Raw genomic sequence first — 20,853 nt, forward strand, 5'->3', positions numbered from 1 at the left:
TTAAAAAATAAAATACCAACGCAAATAAGAGGTTCTCTCAATCTCAATTTTAAAGGTATTCAGATTGGTTATCGCATCATCTGTAAACTAATATCAGACAATTAAAAAGAATATTTTAAAGCAAGTCAAACGCATGTTTTAAAAAGAAATGTTCCATACAAAGCGAAATGCTGCACAATAAAGTGTAATAACTCTTCTTTGTAGATATTTTATATGCGACGCATAGACCGGAAGTGGACGTGGCACAGCGCTACAGCAGTTCCGGTAGATGTCCGCTTCTGAGAGAGCGATACCGAGAAAGGGATTATCAAGAAACATCCCGGGACAACGTCGCTGTTTTACTTTCTCGATCCCTGGATATACAACTTTCTCATTGGGGGAGCAGTGTCACAGTTTACAACACTTTTAGAGGTGACATGTGATTTACAATCATTAATTTGGTGGACATTCCCGACGAGTTTACCAGATTGATATGCCGATGCTAAGTAGCGTTAGCACGGCCAAATTGCCATTGCTATTCGAGAGAGCTAACGCTAACACCACCGGTTTGCCTTATATTCGCCAGCTGTTTTCCTTGTTATTCGGGTACAGCTGATCCAACTAGGGTCGCTGTCACCCCGTCAGACGGCTCATCGTAACTAGCAGGGAAGTTAACCGAGGATATACGGTGCGCGACGTCCTCTAGCTATGTCGTTACACTAGGTAGGAGCGCTAACCTAAGCTGGGTTGCGTACAGATGTGTCTTGTCTGACAATTTAGCTTGCTGTCGTTGTGTAGCATACCAGGTAATGCGGCACTGTGGTCGTTTCATGTCGTGGAGTAATAATGACCGACCTCGCTCGGTTGACATTTAACAGCTCACATCTTATAGCAGTGTCTCGTGGACTGACATTGTCGTTCGTTTCTTCGCGGCATGTCATTGACGTTTGACATGGCATGCCAACATAATGCGTTGGAGTACAGTGTGTAGCTGTTGTGTAGCATATCCAGAAAAACAAATATGGGACACGCAACAGGCCCATAACACTCAATTGCTGCACAACTCAGGCGATTGCTTTTCTAGCCTGTTCGCCTACACTGTTGAATTATTCAAAGACGTTGTGCAGTGAGCCCGTGTTGGTCCGTCAGATGATATGCTTCTCATCATGCTGTGACCAAGTTTAAGGGCAAAGTATGGCATTTATGCTGACCTGAAATCATCATAGATGGGTTCGAATAATTCTTCTCCGCAAATGTAGTTTTCACTTCCTCAAGAGAGTGAGTAGATGATCACCAGAATTCATAATGCATATTCTCTTGTTTAATCTTCCTGTGATCCTAATGACATGCTAGATGTCAGATTTGTTTGTCTGTAAGCTTCTAGATGTATGATACAACTTGTTAATTGTGTTGAGTAGTGACCGGTGTCATTGCACTACCAGTACTATTGAAGTCATGAGCACCAGCACTTAAAAAGGGAGGAGTTTCTATTCACACCTTGTCTTCTTTTCTCGGTATCCGACGACACATTTGCCATAGGTGGTATCAAGAGTGCACTGAGAGGGTGTGGTAAACACAAAAAACAAAACTGTATTGACAAGGAGACATAGACGTCATAAGGTTCATTTGTACACGCAATGAATACACAATGAATGCCTGTATATGGAAGCATAAGGGTATTGGAATGTTATTGGTGCTGGTAGTTACGTTTTTTTGGTCATTGTTTAATAATTAATTGCGGAAATGTCATTATGGGAAGACTTTGTGTTTGGAACTGCCACCGTATATATCGTTTTTGAAACATGGCAAAACAACCTTTTACGTTAGTTAACGGTATATTCAAGGGATTTAATTGATTCTGAATTGCCAACAAAGAAATCCCATAATGCATTTTTACGTACAAGCCATAAGGCTCTCTGTTTTGTGGGACCCACTGGACCGGTATTGACGACTATCTTCATTGTTGTTATAATCCCATTCAGCTTTAGGTATGAACTGAGGATGAATGTAAACCAGCAGACTCCAATGGCGTCTCCGTACGGCCAGCCCCAGCCTGGCTATGGCCAGCCCGGCTATGGAGCAGGGTACCCGGCCCCCTACGCGCCTTACAACAACCCCGCATCAGTCTACCAGCCTGGGGCTCCACCTCAAGGTAACGCTGCGTTCCTTCTGTTTAAATATGTGTGTGGGTGAACATGGAGCCACCGAGCAGGATTTTGCCAAAAACTAATGTCAACATTTTTGAAAGCAGATACATCTATCGATATTGTAGGGGTGGCGGTACGGTCAAACAATTGTATCACTTTGAAACCAGGAAAAGGCAACACTTATGCCATATTGCAATATCCAAAATCGAAGACGATGTCTAGGAGGGCTATCGTCAACCCAAAGAAATCCTCGACTGAAATTCAACCAACTCCATGAACCCATCGAATGGTCGATGGGGTGGGAAAGATAAAAAAAATATGCAGGTTATATCTAGATCAACTTAATCGGCATTAGGTCACTCTTCTCTACCTGGCAGCCAAAATATCATGCAAGTGCTGTTTGGAGGAAGTCAATGGGTTTCAGATCCATTCATGGTCCGTGTCCCACGCGGTTACGGCAGAGCTTCGAGTGCCCTGTCCCCAGCAGGGTCTTATAGTGGAAGGCAACACGTCAGAAGATTAGGTTCTAGATTTGGTGCTGTGTTTAATATAATCGGTCCGAATGGACGTGCTGCGATGCGTGTGTCTGACAAGTGCCATGTCTGATGTGTTCATACTTTGAGCCTATATCACAGACAATATAGAGGCAAAATAACTTATGCCTACCACTTTAAGAATACCAACAGACTTTTTTTTTTCCACCCTTTGATCTTTTTAACCAAATACTGCTATACCAATGGCTTGTTCGACACGGTGTTTATTCGTTTGTAGGTGAGTAAATGTTCAGTAAGTCGATGAGCAGTCATCCTTAAGTTGTCAAATTTATGAAAACTATAGTGTTTTGACCTCTTGTCTTATAAGTCTTATAGTCTATTCATCCATACAAATCTTACACCAGAAACTATGGAGCCTTGAATATCATTCAGAATATTTTTTATATATTTTATATATTTTTTATAATATATTTTAACACAATATAGCCTTTCACTCAAAAATAAAATGCATCGGTTTTGCATGAGTCCCTCCTGCCCCCGTAAAAAATGGATTAAGAAGCGCCTTTTCCTTATGAAAGTAACAGCAGCGCTTGTCCATCGACCAATGAGAATTTGAGAGTGCTTATAAAATCAACTGGCCAGCAAATCAAAACTTGACAACTGTACTATCGAGTCTCATATCCCAATACTGATTCAATGTTGATATATCGCCCAGCCCTCCCACAGAGAGACATGTCGGTATGTCACGCTGCCATTCCTGTTTCAAGCTTCTCTTCTGTGCTCCTCCAAGGCAAACGGCTTCCCGTCGCTTTTCCCCCCCTTTCTTTTCTTGTTACCCAACATGTCTCTATGCTCTACTACTTGAATTGCAGGTTGCTCTCCTTATGCAAGCTTTCCTTCTAAGGCTGTGGCAGCCAACCCAGTCTCTGACCTGTCTTCTCCTCTTGATCTAGGTAAAGCCCTCTCACTTGCTCCCACACTCTCTCTTTCTCTAGCACGCTCGCCCTCTCACTCCTTCTACCACACCTTCTTTCCAGTTCTAAGTTTTGGATCTGATTTTTTTTATTTGTTTTAAAGGTTCAATCATGGTTTGCTATCATAAGCATTTTTCTATGTTGATACTATGTGATCAGTTAGAATGTATCTTGTATCCATCTTTGTTGTTTTTGTTGACATTTGTATCGTGGTGGGGGTAAGGGTGTAAGGGCAAGTCGTTTTGTGTCCTCCAATGGGGATCAGGCTGCAGGGAGGTAATCTCTCCCTGTCTGTCTTCCAGGTCCCCTCAGAGGTCCCCCTACATCAGTGCCAGCTCCTGTCTCCGCCGCTCCCCAGGCCTACTCCCACTACGGCCAGGGGGAAATGCAGAATGGACCCCCGCCAGGGAGCCAAGCGCCTCCCAGGTAGGCAGGATACAGTTGACCCATTGTCTGCCAGCCATTGTTTGTGTTTTCCTCTCTACTTACTTCTACGCTTCCCTGGTCTCGTTTCTCTCATCCCTCCTGTCGCTGTGCACCATTCAGAGTGTTGGTTTACCTGTTGGAGCATGAAATGACGCAGGGCATGTAGTTATAATAAGGCATGGAATCAGAGAGAAATTAGATGCATAAAAAAGTGGATAAACACCGGTAGATGTTTTATTTTAACAGCAAATGCCGGTAAAATACGGGTCAAATAATGTCAAGAAGTAAAAACTAGAAAAGGATAAATACAGCTCAAGCATAGAAATAAGAATAGCAAAAAAACTATAAAATACTACTTAAAGCTGGGCAATGATCAGACATCACGTGAAAACTGCGACCTAATGTTGAATCTAGATGGAACTAGCATATATATCAACACTGCTATTCCAATGCCCCAAATCTATCTTGTGCAGCAAAGAAATCAATTTATTCCTGGACAATAGTTTAATGTCGATACAGACTATCCACAGTATACGGTGGTATCTGTCCCCTAGCTGACTGGCTTTCAGCCTACTCAAGCAGAAACGCTGCTTTCTAGTGTTGTGACCATGGCTGCTTATGTTCTCCCCAGGCCTGCAGTATCTCAGCCATACAACCAGGGGGCAGTGAACTTGTCCGGGCCGCCTCAACCGTATCCCCAGCAATATGGGGCCCCACCCCCCATGCAGCAGGTGACCAATCAAATGACTGGGATGCAGATTTCCACCGGGCCGCCCACCGCAGCAGGTCCAGGCTACGGTAAGACTATGATGGGATTATAACTGCATCAACTCATTGGTGGTCCGCAGAGGCTCAGAGGCTGCCTGTCAAAGGTTATCATGATCTCCGAAAGAGGTGTAGTTTCTAGTTTAATCTAAAAGTACACGGCCAACATTTGGGAAATTTCTTCTACAGGCCAATACATAGCAAACGAAAAATGCTTTTGATTATTATTTGATTGTCTTTTTTTTTTATTTGCGTTACAAATATGAACTGACATTCATGCTGTGTGCTTTGGGATTTTGACTGAGATCATTTCTGTTAGGGATGCACCGATTGTGAAATTCTGGGGCGATACGATGTTTAATATAACAATTTGGCCGATAGCCGATACCGATGTTTTTTTCTTGTTATTTATTCCCCCTTTTGTGTCAGGGAAACAAACCCTAACCCCCCACACACGCACGTAGACACGAACCACTTGTACACGCACACACAATGACACAGGGAGAGGCTTTTATGTTTTGTATGAAATCAATCTGTTTATTTCAACAACTGCAACATTCAACATCAAAATTATTTCAACGTGGGCTTAGGCAGATAGGCCTACGTGCCCCGAAAACAGATCGCTATTTATTTTACTGAACACAGCCTGCATGACGGTGAACTAGACACATCTGTAGCAAATGGAAACTATGGCCAAAAAAATAACTTCACACGGTGTGTCTTTGTACAATTTATTTGTTACCAACATTCGTAGAGTTGATCAACTGAGAAATAGTCTGCCTGAGAAGACGTTGACGTCGCTTAGCAACCGAGGACGCTTGCGGAGTGATACGACGAAAAAAAAAGCCGCCAGCGTGCATGTGTTTACAAACAAAAGTGAATGAAAATGTCGGCCGTGTGGGAGTATCTCACTGTCTCGGAGAAAGATCAGCGAGATGCAGTTTGTAAGTCATGTCCCAGTGACATTTCAAGAGGAGGAAGCATTAAAAATGTTAACATCGGCCACTGCCATCGGTGAATGTCATCCTATTTTCCGATAGGCCGATGGCAGTCAACAACGCGAATATCGGCCGTTAACGATGTTCGTCCGATACATCGGTGCATCCCTAATTTCTGTCCTTTTTAGTGACATAATTTCCATATAATATGCATATGAATGGCCTCATTAACTACATGTCCCCTCTCCCCAGCTCCTCCACACAGCTCCCAGCCTCCCACCAGCGCAGCCTACTCCATCGCCCCCCACCCCGCCTACACCCAGGGGCCCCCGCCTGCCTCCATGGCCCCCAGCCAGCCCCCGCCTCCCAGAGACCCCGCCCCCCCCCAGCCCTACTACGGAGGCCCACCGCCTCCTCAGCACCCGGCCTCCTCCGCCTCGGCCGCTCCTCTTCCTCCTCCGCCCTCGTCCCACCAGTCCTTTCCCCCCACCTCCTACCCCGGGCCCCAGGCCCCCCTCCCAGCCGGCCCTCAGGCCCCGCTCCCCCCAGGCCCTCAGGCCCAGCCGCCCTACGCCCAGGGTCCCCCGCCGCCCGGCAGCCAGCCCCACTACGCCCCCGCCCCCCCCCACGCCCACGGCTCCTACCCCGCGGCTAGAGGGCCCCCTCCCCCCTCTCAGCCCGGGCCCTACCCTCCCGCGGGCCCACCGCCTACCTCTGCTCCCCCGGGCCACTACCAAGGGACCATGCCCCCCCAGCCCCCGGCCGGACAGCCCGCAACCTACCACTCAGGTCCCCCTCCCCCCAGGGCTCAGATGCCTCCCAGCTCCATGGCCCAAACCAACCACCTCCCCCCAGGACCGCAGGGACCCCCAGGCCCGCTAGGGCCCCCGGGACCCCTGCAGCAGCCCCCTCCTCAGCCCGGCATGCAGGGCGGTTATCCTCCTCAACAGAACGGTGAGGAAACGTCACGCCGTGACTCCAGAACTGGTCCTGAACCACCATTGTAGTATTATGTAGGTGCAGGTTTAGCGACGACGGCGCTAACTCAACTGCTACGTGTGCTTGTGGAGTGTAGCCGTTAGGGCTGGGTTAAAATATCGATTCATCAATGCACTGCAATTTATTTGTTCTCGATTCAATATAGATTCCGTTTTTTTTTTTTAAATAGATTATTTCCATAAAAAATAAAAGAAAAAAGTAGCATACTCATTGTATTGTAATCTAGCAGCGAGTATGCATAAATGTACATGCCCTTTTACATTTGTCCATTTTATGATTATTTGTTTTATGCTGCAAGTTTAGCTCAGGAACAATACTATACAATGGTGTATTCCCTTTTTGCTAGTTAAAGCACAATGAAACGGTTAATTCATTAGGAAATGGATTTTTGTCATCTGCACGTGTTATTGAATCGATATCGAAGCAATTGGATCAATATCAAATCGAATCGATATCGAATCAAGACCTTAAGAATCGAATTGAATTGTGAGGTACCTGGCTATACCCAGCCCTATTTTACTAGCCGTGTGAAAATATTGACCAGACAGGCATGCCTCGTTGGTTAAGGCATCATTTCACTTAAAATTTTCAAATGTTATTTCAGCCTTAATCACAGTAGAATCCCAATATATTATAAAATGTAAGGAATAATGGCTGCCAGTTATTGGAAAATAAATAATATATTATTTATATATTTTAATATATTTTATTTTCCAAAACGAGACCCCATCCTGGATTACTCTACTTAAACCACAGTTGCCAACAATGATTCCATACTAGTAACTTTCATCTAAAATGTTATGGGTTTATTATCGACATTAACACTTAACTTATTTCCTCGAAGATGCAACCTGTGTCATCGACTAATGATTTGCATATAAAGGTCTCCAACCGTCCCTGTGTCGTGTGCCACTGTTTGGCCCTGCTCACCTCGCCCCCCCCCCCCCTCCGTCCCCAGGTGCGTTCGGTCAGGTGAGAGGACCCCAGCCCGGCTACCCAGGGCCATACCCTGGACAACAGAACTACGGCCCTCAGGCCCCAGCACCAGCCGCACAAGCACAGAAAAGACTTGACCCAGATGCCATCCCTAGCCCGGTAAGAGAGAGACACACACAGACACAAACAGCCCCCCACCACTCCTCCCCGTGTCCTACTTTTATACGATACGGTACACACTGTACTTCTAGCATTGGTTCCATACAGCCCATTTTCAGGAATGTTTTTGTGTTTGTGTAAGCCCTGCGTCTCGATGTACCTGAAATAAGAATCAGTCTATCGCCATACGGATGTTTTTTTTTAACATACAACACGGTCATCAACGTCTTCTGTATTCTTGGAGCAGACCAGCACGGAACTCTTTAAACGTGCATCAATTGGCTAGATCCACCCGGGCATGTACTACAATATACTGCATCCCTAATCTGTGTTTAATCAATACTAATCCACACCACTGATTGGTGTCACCGCGAAGCCGCCTGCTACGCTGTACAGTCTTTACTGACATCTCTGCACTACTCACCCACTATTCTTTTTTCGCTTTTTTTTTTTTCAATATATTTTAACCTTGGTACTTCTGTAACTTGTGCACGCATTCTACGCCCCCCAAAACAATTGGGCGCCGCACGTACATCCCCTCTTGTGTGTTGGATGTCAAAGCAAGCGTCGGAGCAGCCTGCCGCGCAGAGAGCCAGACATAAAATAGACCCAGACGCTATACCCAGCCCAGTAAGTCTCCTGTGTGTGTGCACCTGGTGTGTGTGCACCTCCTCCCCCCACCGCCCCCCCCCCACCGCCCCCTCGCCACGCTCCAGACCTCGTCCACGGCTTCCTTCACGTCATCTCCACATCACCCCCCCCCCCCCCCCCCTCCCTCTTTCCTCTCCTCCTACTTCCTCCCTCTGAAGCGTTTCCCCTCAGCCTGGGCTTCTCACACAGACCCCCCCCCCCCCCCCCCCCCCCCCCTGGCCTCGTTGACTTGGTGGTGCATTGCATGTCGATGATGTGGGCTTTTTTGGTTTTCCTTTCCCCCTCCCTCCATTCACTCACTGCCCTACATTGGCTAACCTCCTTCTTCAAAAGGGAAAAGGATGAAAGGATTTGTCGCTATGGGGAGATATCGGCGTGTTTGAAACTGCCACAGTGGTTCTCGTGCAGGACAAAGTTTTCGTTAGCCTAGGTTATGGTATATTTGAGTTGATTTAGGATTTTATATTGCTAAAACTCTTTTGAGTCCTGTCCAGATGGAATCTGATATTCAAGCCATAGAGTCTAATGATTTTACCCTATTTGTAAAATCATTTTAAAAAGGCTTTTTGAAGTTGGTCATTAAGTTTCCTCACGAAAATACATCCTTTTGACCATTGTCTATCTCAGACGATTTAGTTTTAGTTGACCTTCTCTAACCAAACCAGCTAACTACTCCAGCTTGCTAGGAGGCTAGCATGCTGAACTTTGCTCCAAACTCTATGCAGCATGTTAGTATTGCCAAACCTGTTTCAATGTACTTCTTTACACTGTGGGTTTGGGCTCTTCACTCCCACTGCCCTGCATGCCAGCTTTCAGCATCCTACTTTACCCACAAAGCATTTCAAAAAGGCATGCACTCAGGATTCCAGACTCTTTTTTTCATAGAAGGCTTGAATGGGGGTCTGAGTTGACTCTTTGTTTATATACTGAATGGATGTATCTGAGCCTACACCATATCTTTGTGGTTTGCTCTGCATATATCTTCTAGTCGCACTAGGTCAAACAAAAGACGACAGTCACAGCACATCCAATCTATTTCTTCCTTTTGGTATGGTCTTTTCCGTCTCATGTGGATGGCAGCGTGTGCACCTTCTCCCGCATGGATGTGAAACACCTGAGCACCCACTACACAAGAACCCATGCAGAAGTTAGAGTTTACCTTCTCCCCCTTCCTCTTCCTCCTCCTCCCCCTTCCTCCTCTTCCTCCTGCCTCGGCTGTGCAGATCCAGGTGATAGAAGACGACCGGGTCAAGACCACTGAACCTTTCACCACGGGGGTCAGGGGTCAGGCCCCGCCCCTCGTCACCAGCAACTTCCACGTCAAAGACCAAGGTGAGGGGGTCCGCCGTTCAAACTAGGGCCGGGCGATGTGGTCAAAGATACTTCATATTATAATAATATATATAAATATTGTGCTGCGATTATAAAGCTGATAATTGCGATTGCGTATGAATCACTGTTAGTGGGATTATCTTAAAAATATATCATTGAACCCATTATAATTTTCACTGGAAAAAAACCTGATGTGATTTGTTTGGGTCTGTGCCAACAAATGTTATCTTACATTCGGCAAATAAAAAAAATATGCAGCTAGAACTAAAGCAAGAACGCACGCCACTAGATGCTGCTAATGAGACAGATGACATGTGCAGGGTCAAACAGCCAATGAGATGGCCTCATTCTGTATGCCTGTCCTTGTTTGTGTGTGTGCACCTATCCAGGTAACGCCAGCCCGAGGTTTGTCCGCTGCACGGCCTACAACATGCCCTGCACCGCTGACATGGCCAAGCAATCGCAGGTGCCCCTGGCCGCAGTCATCAAGCCCCTGGCCACCCTGCCCCCAGACGAGGTGAGACGCCCTACAACCCCCCACCCCCCCCCACGTGTCCCACGGACAGCTGCACGGCATGGGGCGATTATGATTGACCCTTGATGGCCCCCTTCCGCACGGCCTGCTGGGCTGGGATTAGCGCTTTTGCCGCAGTGTTTCATAATGTAGTTGTATTAAGAGAGATGGGATTTGCTCCGGGCCGCAGTGCGGTCTATTTAGTTGTAAGATTGTCGACTGGATAATCCGACCCGGAAAGGATTACGCAACTAAATACGAAGGCAATATAATTTGTTTGGGCCAGGCTATTTTCACTTCACCTCGTCTGTTAACCAAAAAAAAGGGGAACTGCAGCGACTGGTTTTAAAACTCCTTATTCTGACCTGCCGGTAGGAATCCCAGTCTCTTGTTCCTCATTTTATCTCAATATTGATAGGATCGTCAGACAAATATGGCCACTCTCTGTTCCTGTACGGCGCCGTTATGAAATCAATCGGTTATAAGCTGCTTCTAGCGTGTGTTTCGTCAAGTTTTACATCCAGTGAAGCAGGCTTGACTGGTGTGTGCTTCTCCTCCCTGCCACAGACCCCGCCCTACCTGGTAGACCACGGGGAAGCCGGCCCCATCCGATGCAACCGCTGCAAGGCCTATATGTGCCCCTACATGCAGTTCATCGAGGGAGGCAGACGCTTCCAGTGCGGCTTCTGTAGCTGCGTCTCAGACGGTAACTGATCCGAGGCAGCGTGTGTGGTTTGGTCACATCTTGCGTATTGCTGCATAAGTCCTGTGTGTGAGGTAAAGGACGATACCAGTCTGGATCTGTCGAACACTCTCTCCTGGCTTCACTGAAAAACCGATTGTGTGGCTGGTACCGGTTTGAGTTACTGCTGACAAAGTTCTTCTGCATTTGTTTACATTCATGGTGAAGGCCGGCACACACTGAATGCGCTGCGGCAGAATCGTTCAAACAACCTGGTCATTTTGGCTAAATATCCTGGTGACCTATGTTTGAGTGAAGCCAGGAGAGACGGTTTGATCATCCAGACCGGTCTTTCCATTCAACATGTTCAGCGGTTGACTGTATTTGTTTGGCTCCCCCCCTATCCAGTGCCACCCCACTACTTCCAGCATCTGGACCACACTGGGAAGCGGGTGGACTGTTACGACCGGCCAGAGCTCTCGCTGGGCAGCTATGAGTTCCTCGCCACGGTGGACTACTGCAAGGTAAAGCAGTGGAGCTTACAAGGGGACGTCTTGTTGAAACCATTTCGGGATGTAATCGAAATGCGATTAGTTCGACCAATATTGCGATTTTTCTTTTTATAGTCCCTTATGTCCTATTTTATTCACTAGACAAGCAATAAATCATTCTATATGTATGACCAACACAACATTGGAAGCATTCAACATATAAACTGCTCTTTCCTTTGGGCTATGCCTAAAGGATGATTTAACTATTGAATTTTAAAAGAAAAAAAAATACGAATCTTGCTGATCTCAGTAACAGTTCCAAATCCCCCCCAACTTTGTTTTTTTTGCCGCCTTTGTGATTTGCATATCACGTAATCATCTATTACATCGCAATTTCAGATGGAATTTAATTAACCGTACAGCCCTAACGTCGTGCTAACTGCGGTTCACCATATCCTTAACCAGAAAGTGATGGCTAAGCTAATGCGTGCTAAACGGCTAATGCTAATTCCTTCCGATTGCGCGACAGAACAACAAGCTTCCTCAGCCGCCCGCCTTCATCTTCCTCATCGACGTGTCCTACAACGCCGTCAAGAGCGGCATGGTCAACATCGTCTGCCAGGAGCTCAAGACCCTGCTGGACCACCTGCCAAGGTCCGCACGCAAATACACACACGTACAGACGCACACACAGGAGCACATAGTTAAGCCCCGTGATGTAAAATATACGGTGCTCTAAATGGACAGTAAACACCTTTTAATGGTGTCATAAAAAACACTCATTCAAAATAACTTTGCTGACGATAAACATTGACATTTCCACGCAGATGATTTATGGAAAGATATACAATGTAATAGGCTCTTTCTCCCCCTCCCTCACTGCTCCTCCCTCCCTCTCTCCCCCTCCCTCCCTCCCCCTCCCTCCCTCCCTCCCCCTAGGGAGAACCCGGAGATGGACTCAGTGGTGCGGGTGGGCTTCGTCACCTACAACAAGGTGCTGCACTTCTACAACGTCAAGGCCAGCCTGGCCCAGCCCCAGATGCTGGTGGTGTCGGATGTGGCGGACATGTTTGTGCCGCTGCTGGACGGCTTCCTGGTCAACGTCAAGGAGAGCCGCATGGTCATCGACAGGTGGGACGGGAACGAATGCTGTCCCATTAAAAACATGTTTTATGCTGTGCGATTCTACTGTGAGTGGCACTTGTGTCAATGGTAGCTGGGGTGGATTCACTGTAAACGAGAGGTGGTGCACGTCCCTATTTCGGGGCTGGTATTAATGTCACGTGAACCCTTTCTGCCCTACTAGCCGTTCCCCATCATGCATTGCATCCATCACGCGTTTTATCCCGTTGATTATTCTACTAGATCACGGGACGCCATCAGCTCTGCTTTGACCGTGGGCCAGTGGAGCACTTTGAGGCTGCTGCTGTATATCGTATTCACAACCATCGCTAATGGAAGCCGTCGTCTGATTTATTTTGTACACGTTTCATTCTGCAGTTTGCTGGACCAGATCCCGGAGATGTTTGCAGACACGCGGGAGACTGAGACGGTCTTTGGGCCCGTCATCCAGGCCGGGCTGGAGGCCCTTAAGGTACCGTGGAACGGCCACCCAGACCCCTCCCCCCCCCCCTGGTTGTCTTTTATTGCATTTCAATATCTATCGCTGGCCTCTTCCAGGATTTGTATAATGCTATTTTAACTTTTTTATTCGTCAATTTTTACTATCCTCAACCCCATCACATCCCATCGCTGGTCAGTGACCGAGGTTAATAATTTCTTTCTCTATCTCTCTCTGATTGGCCCCCAGGCGGCGGACTGTGCAGGCAAGCTGTTTGTCTTTCACACCTCGCTGCCCATCGCCGAGGCTCCTGGCAAGCTGAAGAACCGGGAGGACAAGAAGCTGATCGGCACCGACAAGGAGAAGGTAACACGCCTGACAGGTGGAGCTGCCAGATTGTGCCAGATTCCCCCCCCCCCCCCCAATCTGGCAACCCGGGCTGCCAGATTTGGGGGGGGGGGATCTGCCCAATCTGGCAACGCTGCTGACGTAGTCACAATAGTCATGCATAGTCCCACCTGTGCGGATTCCCTCCACTTCCAGCTGACAGTTATCGTTCTGTTCCCCCCCCCCCCCCCAGTCTCTGTTCCAGCCCCAGGTGGGCTTCTACAGCACCCTGGCCAAGGACTGCGTGGCGCAGGGTTGCTGCGTGGACCTCTTCCTCTTCCCCAACCAGTACGTGGACGTGGCCACGCTCGGGGTGGTCCCCGTGTCCACGGGAGGCTCCGTCTACAAGTACACCTACTTCCAGGTGAGACCGCCCACGCCGTCCGTCCACTCCCCCTCCCTTCCGCCCTCCTTCGTAAGAGCACGGTTCAACTTCAGGTCGTAAACACTCAGCCCCTTCCTCTATTTGGGGGTTCGGTAGTCTTTTAGGTGTGCGAAAAATGCTTGTTCTGGTGTCTATGGGGTGTACACTGTGAGTGCCGGCATCTCTTGTGTGTACGATTCTTGTACAAGTCTTCTAGCATTGTACGTGTGTGTTAAAAGTATTGGTTTGTCCTCGCGGCTGCAGGCTCAGTCGGACCGAGAGCGGTTCCTGAACGACCTCCGGAGGAACGTGGAGAAACCCATGGGCTTCGACGCAGTTCTGAGGGTCCGCACCAGCACTGGTGAGGCCCCGTCTTAAGCGCTCGCTTGTTTAAACTCGTAGTAAACCACATCATTATTTTTCTCATTACGCAAGAGTGAGAAATTTCCCTCCCACTGTGAAAGTGTGAGCAATTAATCAAAATTAATTGCATAACTAAATGAACCGGAACCTTCTGTCTGGGAGTCAAACGCCCTGACCTCCAAACGACCCCACGCCTGCTATTATTTTAGTTTTTTTTGTTTCTCTGATGAAATTACCATCTGTCCCCCTCTTTCTCCCCCCCCCCCTCCCCATGATTAGGCATCCGGGCCACGGACTTCTTCGGCTCCTTCTTCATGAGCAACACCACCGACGTGGAGCTGGCCGGCCTAGACTGTGACAAGACGGTGACTGTGGAGTTCCGCCATGACGACAAGCTCAGCGAGGAGACCGGTGCACTCATGCAGGTGTGTGTGTTAGATGTCTTTTTTATTAAACCTTTATTTAACACCAGCACCCTGGACAACGCAAGCAGCAGCAACTCGACAACATAAAGTTTCAGAGATTTCAAAATAGCATTTTGCACAAATAACGTACAATATGAAATCTAAGATACAATAGCATAGTAACAACGGAGACTTTCGAGGTGCAAAAAATGTACAGATAAGGGAGGGCACTGCTAGTTTCTTCACAATAGATTTATAAACATTTAATGACAACAGGGGTCACCATTCAAGCTCGGACTGCAAAGTGTTTCAGGTGTATGGTGCGTGGAAGCTACAAGTCCTTTTTCTCGCTTCTGTACTCACATTGGGGACTGACAACTAGATAACGTCCTTGGAATGCAAGGAAGAGTGTGTGATACTATTACACTAGAGTGATGATGGGCGGACGATTTTTTTCAATCATTTCTATAATTCATTGTTGGTTGATCATTTATTTATCTTGGCCTTCGGGCCCGGGAGTAAACGATATCTGATACCCGTGGTATCAGATATCGTGGCGTATCAAATAAATGGAGTTTCAACCCTGACGGTCATTACAATATGTTTATAGAGGTATCACTGTACACTAAGGGGATATAATCGATTAGGTTCAAAACAGGTATCAGACCTGCTTCATTCAACTGCTCTCTTCATTCATTACATTGCCTACAATGCTATAGCAGCATGTATACCAAGCGGTTTTCAATAGGTTGACCTATGCTCAGCCAGGTGTCTCTCCTCCATGTTGTGGTTGTTAACGTGTGTGCTGGGCGCGTTCCGCTCCAGTGTGCCGTGCTGTACACCAGCTGCAGCGGCCAGAGGCGCCTGCGCGTCCACAACATGGCCGTCAACTGCTGCTCCCAGCTGGCAGACCTGTACCGCAACTGCGAGACAGACACCATCATCAACTTCTTCTCCAAATACGGTGAGGGACTTTCCTTCAACCCCTTGTCACTTCAAGCATCGTATGGGACATCCGCTACTTCTAATTGGCGTGGAAATAATGCATTTTTTATGGCTGGGTAATAGAACGATTTGGGCAAACAATCGAAATGCGATTATTTCGAACAATATTGCGTTTGAGTTTTTTTGTCTTTCTAAAGTTCCTCATGCTCAGTATTATTCACTAAACAAGCAAGCAATAATTTGTTCTATAGTATGACCAACACAACATTGGAAGCAGTAAACATATAAACCGCTCTTTCATTTAAGCCAGGCCTATGTGCTATCTTTATTTAAAAATAAATAAATATGAATCTTACTGATCTCACAAAAAATTAAGTTTTATTCCGCAGCCTTTGCGATTTGCAAATCGCGTTCTATTACATTGCGGTTTCGGTTTGATTTAGATTGATCATTCAGCCCTACTGGGTAGTCGTTGTTGTTGATGGCCATGGCCGTAGTGATCAGACCCCGTGTTGCATTAGCTGAAGATTCTAGTTCTGTCTGCGTGTGTGTTGCAGCGTTCCGCAGCGTGCTGACCAGCCCCACTAAGACGGTGAGGGAGGGCCTGGTCAACCAGTGTGCTGCGATACTGGCGTGCTACCGCAAGAACTGTGCCAGCCCCTCCTCAGCAGGCCAGGTAGGAGATGACCCTCGCCCCCTCCATCTGTGGCTCCCTCACTTACCCTCTCCCTCTCCCGCTCCCTTTTTAATGGCCGCCTTATTAAAGCGTTCACTCAGTTCCTTATTTTTTTGATGTATATTACGTTAATAGACAAATTAATATAACATATATATATATATATGCGCCCATCTTCATTTTCTTGAAGTCTCTCTTCCCAAAGGTTTAAACTAGCCTAAATAGACAGACCCAAGATTGGTCTTTGTTTGGTAGACCAGAGGATAGCCATGAGCTTTAAGATTGACTTAACCATGACTGAGGTAACCGCACAGATCCCCTTAAGGGTTGAACTGACTTAAACAGACAAAGTATATATATTTTATTAATTAAATGTTTGATAGAAAAGAACAGCTGGATACATTTCTTTCGTACTATTTAAAAATCTTCTATTCGAACATTTTGTGTATTTTGAGGAAATTTTAAAGTTCTCAGTTAAAAAAGAGAAATGAGAAATTATAAATGCTGAGTAAAGGCACACAAAAATAATCTTTTGAATGATTGTGATTTCAATATCGACAAATAATCGTGTTTATAATTTATGACTTTTTTTCCATAATTGAGCCGCCCTAATATAAAGCTCAATGAGGCATAAATATTAGGAGTCTAACTCCCTCCCTCTCCCCTGCAGTTGATCCTGCCCGAGTGCATGAAGCTGCTGCCGGTGTACCTGAACTGCGTGCTGAAAAGCGACGTGCTGCTGCCCGCGGCCGACGTGTCGCTGGACGACCGCGCCTACCTCCGGCAGCTGCTCAGCGGCATGGACGTCTCCGAGAGCCACGTCTTCTTCTACCCCCGCCTGCTGCCCCTGGTGAGAGCTAACACACGCACGCACGCACACGCACACACACGTACGTGTGTGGTGCATGGTCAATCACACCAACCAGCCGCTTGTAAATGTCTTGTCGGCCACGGATGATAATGGCCGCCCTCTTTCTTATAGGCGCTGTAGGTAAGACGTAAGAGCTGTCATTTAAGTATGACACAGCTGTCCGTCGGCTATTGCTGAGTGAAATGCTCTGTGAAAATATCTGGTCTGGTTGACTGCGTGACTACAATTCAGAGTTAAGCAGCTCCAGGCTCATTCCTGACCATTCCAGGCAGGTGGTCTCTGATTGGTCTTGGGAGTCCATCTTGCCTGTCAATCTCATGTCCACACGGCCTATCATGGCTCCGCCCCAGGTGCACTAATGCAACTGTGGAGAAACGTACAGAGGCAGTCAGCAGAGCGAGAGGGGGGATGCGTTTTTGTTGTCGTTTTTCAAAATATTGCCCTCTTGCTTTTCTCCACTCTTTGTCGACCGGTCCATTTTTTAAAAAAGATTAAAGATTTGCTGCAATAAGACCATTATGCGCAATCCTTCCCCTATAGGGAAGGGATTCGGCAACGGCTTAGCGATATAAGAGAGAGAATATAAGAGAATATAATGTTATGGAATTCTCTAAATACGATTCTGTGATACAATATACAACTTTATTCTTTGATTTAACGCATGGGTTTAATGTTTGGGATCCTCATGTCTGTCGCAGTTCCACTAAAGTAGAAAACACTAAGGCAACCTCTTTGGGCGGTACCGTTAATGGACTTCCACTTATAATTACAATAATATTAATGACATTAGCATTTCACTGATTTCATCAACAGTCCATTAACATTCAGTCAGATGACATTGAGGTTCTGATGATCTGGTTTAAAAAAGAAATGGAGGAAGCAAAGAATCCCCCCCCCCCCCCCCCCCCCCCCCCCCCCCCCCCCCCGCGCTATTGCCTTTGGGTGCAATTCCTCCAGGTGAGCCTCACAGGCGCAGGGGTTACATTCATGCCGCGTAGCGCCCTGAAACACCTGACCTTTACCCGCTCTGTCTCTCCTAGATGAAGCTGGAGGGCGACTCACTGCCCCTGGCGGTGCGGGACTCGGAGGAGCGGCTGTCCAAGGGCGGAGCCTACCTCCTGGAGACGGGCCTGCACCTGTTCCTGTGGGTGGGGGCCAATGCCCAGCAGGAGCTGCTGCTCAACATTTTCGGCACGCCGAGCTTCGGCCAGATCGACCCCAACCTGGTGAGGGGCCCACAAACACAAAACGGGTTTTCTGTCGGGGCGGTGATGGCGATGCGGGTGGAACGACTCGGTTTAATCATGGGGTTTGAATGGGCTTGTCTGCTGCATGGCTTACATTGGATCAATGCACGTATCAGTTAGTCTGCAGCAGAATTGATATGATTCGACGAAAATCAGTCATCTTAATCAAACTTTATACGAAAAAAACGTTGATCGGAAAATCGTGACAGAGAATGAAATGCATACTTTTGCATCTCACTGGTCCTCCGCCCCCCTGCCACTGGTTATGGGGCAGGCGTCGTGTGTTTCCTCACCTCTCCTCTGTTCGCCACATGTGCTCTGGATGTAACCTCAGAATGTGTTTATGCGTGTCCTCACCCCAGACGAGCCTACCGGTGCTGGACAACCCATTCTCCAAGAGACTCCGAGAGATCGTAGACGCCTTCCGGGCACAGAGGTCCCGTTACATGAAGGTCCGCAACCACAGCCACTCACATGCCTTCCTTACCCTTTTGCTGTATGGTCTGTTCATTTTCAATTTTGTATAACTCATGTTTTATTATTCTAACGTTGCCTCTTCTTTTCTCTCTCTCGTTGTGTGTGTGTGCTGTCTGCTGTCTGCGGTCTGCTGTCTGCTGTCTGCAGTTGATTGTGGTGAAACAGGAAGACAAGGCCGAGCTCATATTCAGGCACTTCCTGGTTGAGGACAAGAACGCCAGCGGCGGAGCGTCATACGTGGACTTCCTGTGTCACATGCACAAGGAGATCCGCCAGCTCCTCAGCTAGGACACTCCCCCTCCCCCCCGACCACATGTGAACATACCCCTCCCACCCCCCCCCCCCCCCCTCCCGATCCGCCCTCCTCTCTTGACTCAACGGCACCTCCTTCCCCTCACTCCTGAAGCGCGTTATCTTTTGATTTTTTTTACCTAATACACTAAACCCCCTCTCCGTGTCAGCCAAGGTCCAGAGACATATTTAATTATATACCGCCTGCTGGAGAGACTCATTGTCTTGTCCATGCAGCAGAGAGATAGTGAGATTGTGTGTGCGTGTGTGTGTGCTTGTGTGTATGTTTGTGACTAATGGACAGAGGAGGAGGAACAGGAGGTTTGTCGAAATCAAGTTTTATCACAGCGAGAGTCGTTGGCATGAGTGTCCAAGTCTATAACGTTTGCTTATGAAACTGTATACGAGTGACTATGTGGGTTAATAAATGTGCGAGCGAATGAGGGAGGTGGAGAAGTGATGTTGATTGTAGTCTGTGTACTGTCTGTACCACTAGCACTGAAGGCTGTTCGAGGTGTGGAAACGAGCCAATAGCAAACATGCTAATCGCATACATGACTCTTTTTGTATGATTGAAAATCCAGTAGGGAAAAAGAGGACTACTACTCAACGAGACATATATCAAATAAATTAAATAAATCCTGTTCTTTACCATCTGTAGAAATTATTTTTTTTCCATTTTATATCTTTACTCACTGTCTTTACTAAGGCCTTGGCCTCCCCTTATCCATGATGGCTCGCTCGCTCCACCCTTTTTGGTGTGCATTTGTGGACAGATTTCCTAAAGTTTAGCAGCACACTGCTGTGCGGCCATTTTCCTGCATGTCCGTGCGCCGCCAGGGTGAACTGTGTTAATGAGTGGAACGACCAATCAAGTCCTCTTACTTGGTATGGTGCGAAGGCACGTGATGTAAAACCACAACGCAGCATGATACGTTTGTTGGCCTTTTTCTTATTTTCCATGTTCCTCAACAGAAAATAAAATTTTGAAGCGGGACTGAAGACATGGTCATGGACTGAATCATGATGCCACAATGCACATGCTTCAGTCTGATTAGAATGGCTGTGAGGCTGATCATTCCTGGATAATTATGGGATGCACCTGGTATTCAGTCCAAGGAGCTATAACAACAGCACATGCTTTGCTGGCACGATAGAGGCGTGCAAAGAAGGATTGGGCTAATGGATCTGATTTGTATATAGGTTGTCTTCGCTCTGACAACGTTTAAATTGTAAAGACAATTCAATGGAAATGCTTGAACCGTTGTAGGTTTCGAGACTATGTCATCACAAACGCACACCACTTGCCTGCAATCATCAACTGCAGGCAAAAGGCTTGGAAGTGTGTCAATAAGGGTGGTCCTGGTGAATTTCTCTTGAGGAACAGAGGGATCTGCCAATACACACACTCGCATGCATATTGGGAGGACTAAGACTTGATTTCCTCTCACCTGCCGTTTTTGTTTTATTTTTTTCAGCTCACTCATATTGTGTGACACCCTTCCTGTTTATGTGCCCTTACCCTGTCAGATTTGTTTTAGCCCACGTGTATGACTGAAACACTTATTTCCGTTTCACCCAACTACCCCCTCATTCACAGACACGCACCTTTTAAATTTTGTTTTGTTCAATGCCTTTTTGGACCGCTAATAATAAAATGATTGTTTAAAGGGTTGAAACTAGCTTCACCTTTTTCAAGTTGTCTTTCCCCTGCCTCCATGGTAAATACCTCTTGATTGCCAATTATATTCCCATTGGTGTGAACATAGGGGGATAATAA

The 20,853-nt window shown here is 47.1% G+C and overlaps 1 protein-coding gene across 4 annotated transcripts; it reads left to right on the forward strand.

Moving 5' to 3' along the window:
- The first annotated feature begins 247 nt into the window (after positions 1-247).
- sec24c (SEC24 homolog C, COPII coat complex component) lies at positions 248-20,752 on the forward strand. 4 transcript variants are annotated; one of them, XM_030339302.1, is made up of 25 exons: positions 248-411; positions 1,962-2,131; positions 3,493-3,573; positions 3,897-4,020; positions 4,652-4,818; positions 5,976-6,677; positions 7,681-7,817; positions 8,379-8,447; positions 9,692-9,800; positions 10,190-10,317; positions 10,882-11,020; positions 11,405-11,520; positions 12,017-12,141; positions 12,427-12,618; positions 12,988-13,081; positions 13,298-13,414; positions 13,629-13,799; positions 14,064-14,160; positions 14,442-14,587; positions 15,392-15,530; positions 16,069-16,187; positions 16,858-17,037; positions 18,099-18,284; positions 18,668-18,757; positions 18,930-20,752. In XM_030339302.1, exons 2-25 carry the CDS (start codon positions 1,981-1,983, stop codon positions 19,068-19,070), a joined length of 3,720 nt encoding a protein of 1,239 aa, XP_030195162.1. In that variant the 5' UTR covers positions 248-411; positions 1,962-1,980; the 3' UTR covers positions 19,071-20,752. The 4 variants fall into 4 exon arrangements, with proteins under 4 accessions (XP_030195162.1, XP_030195163.1, XP_030195164.1 ...); XM_030339303.1 differs by lacking the exon at positions 8,379-8,447 and having other exon boundaries at positions 249-411; XM_030339304.1 differs by lacking the exon at positions 3,493-3,573 and having other exon boundaries at positions 249-411.
- The last annotated feature ends 101 nt before the right edge of the window (positions 20,753-20,853 follow it).

Source organism: Gadus morhua, chromosome 18 (assembly GCF_902167405.1).
Source record: "Gadus morhua chromosome 18, gadMor3.0, whole genome shotgun sequence".
In the NCBI taxonomy this organism is placed as follows: Eukaryota; Metazoa; Chordata; class Actinopteri; order Gadiformes; family Gadidae; genus Gadus; species Gadus morhua.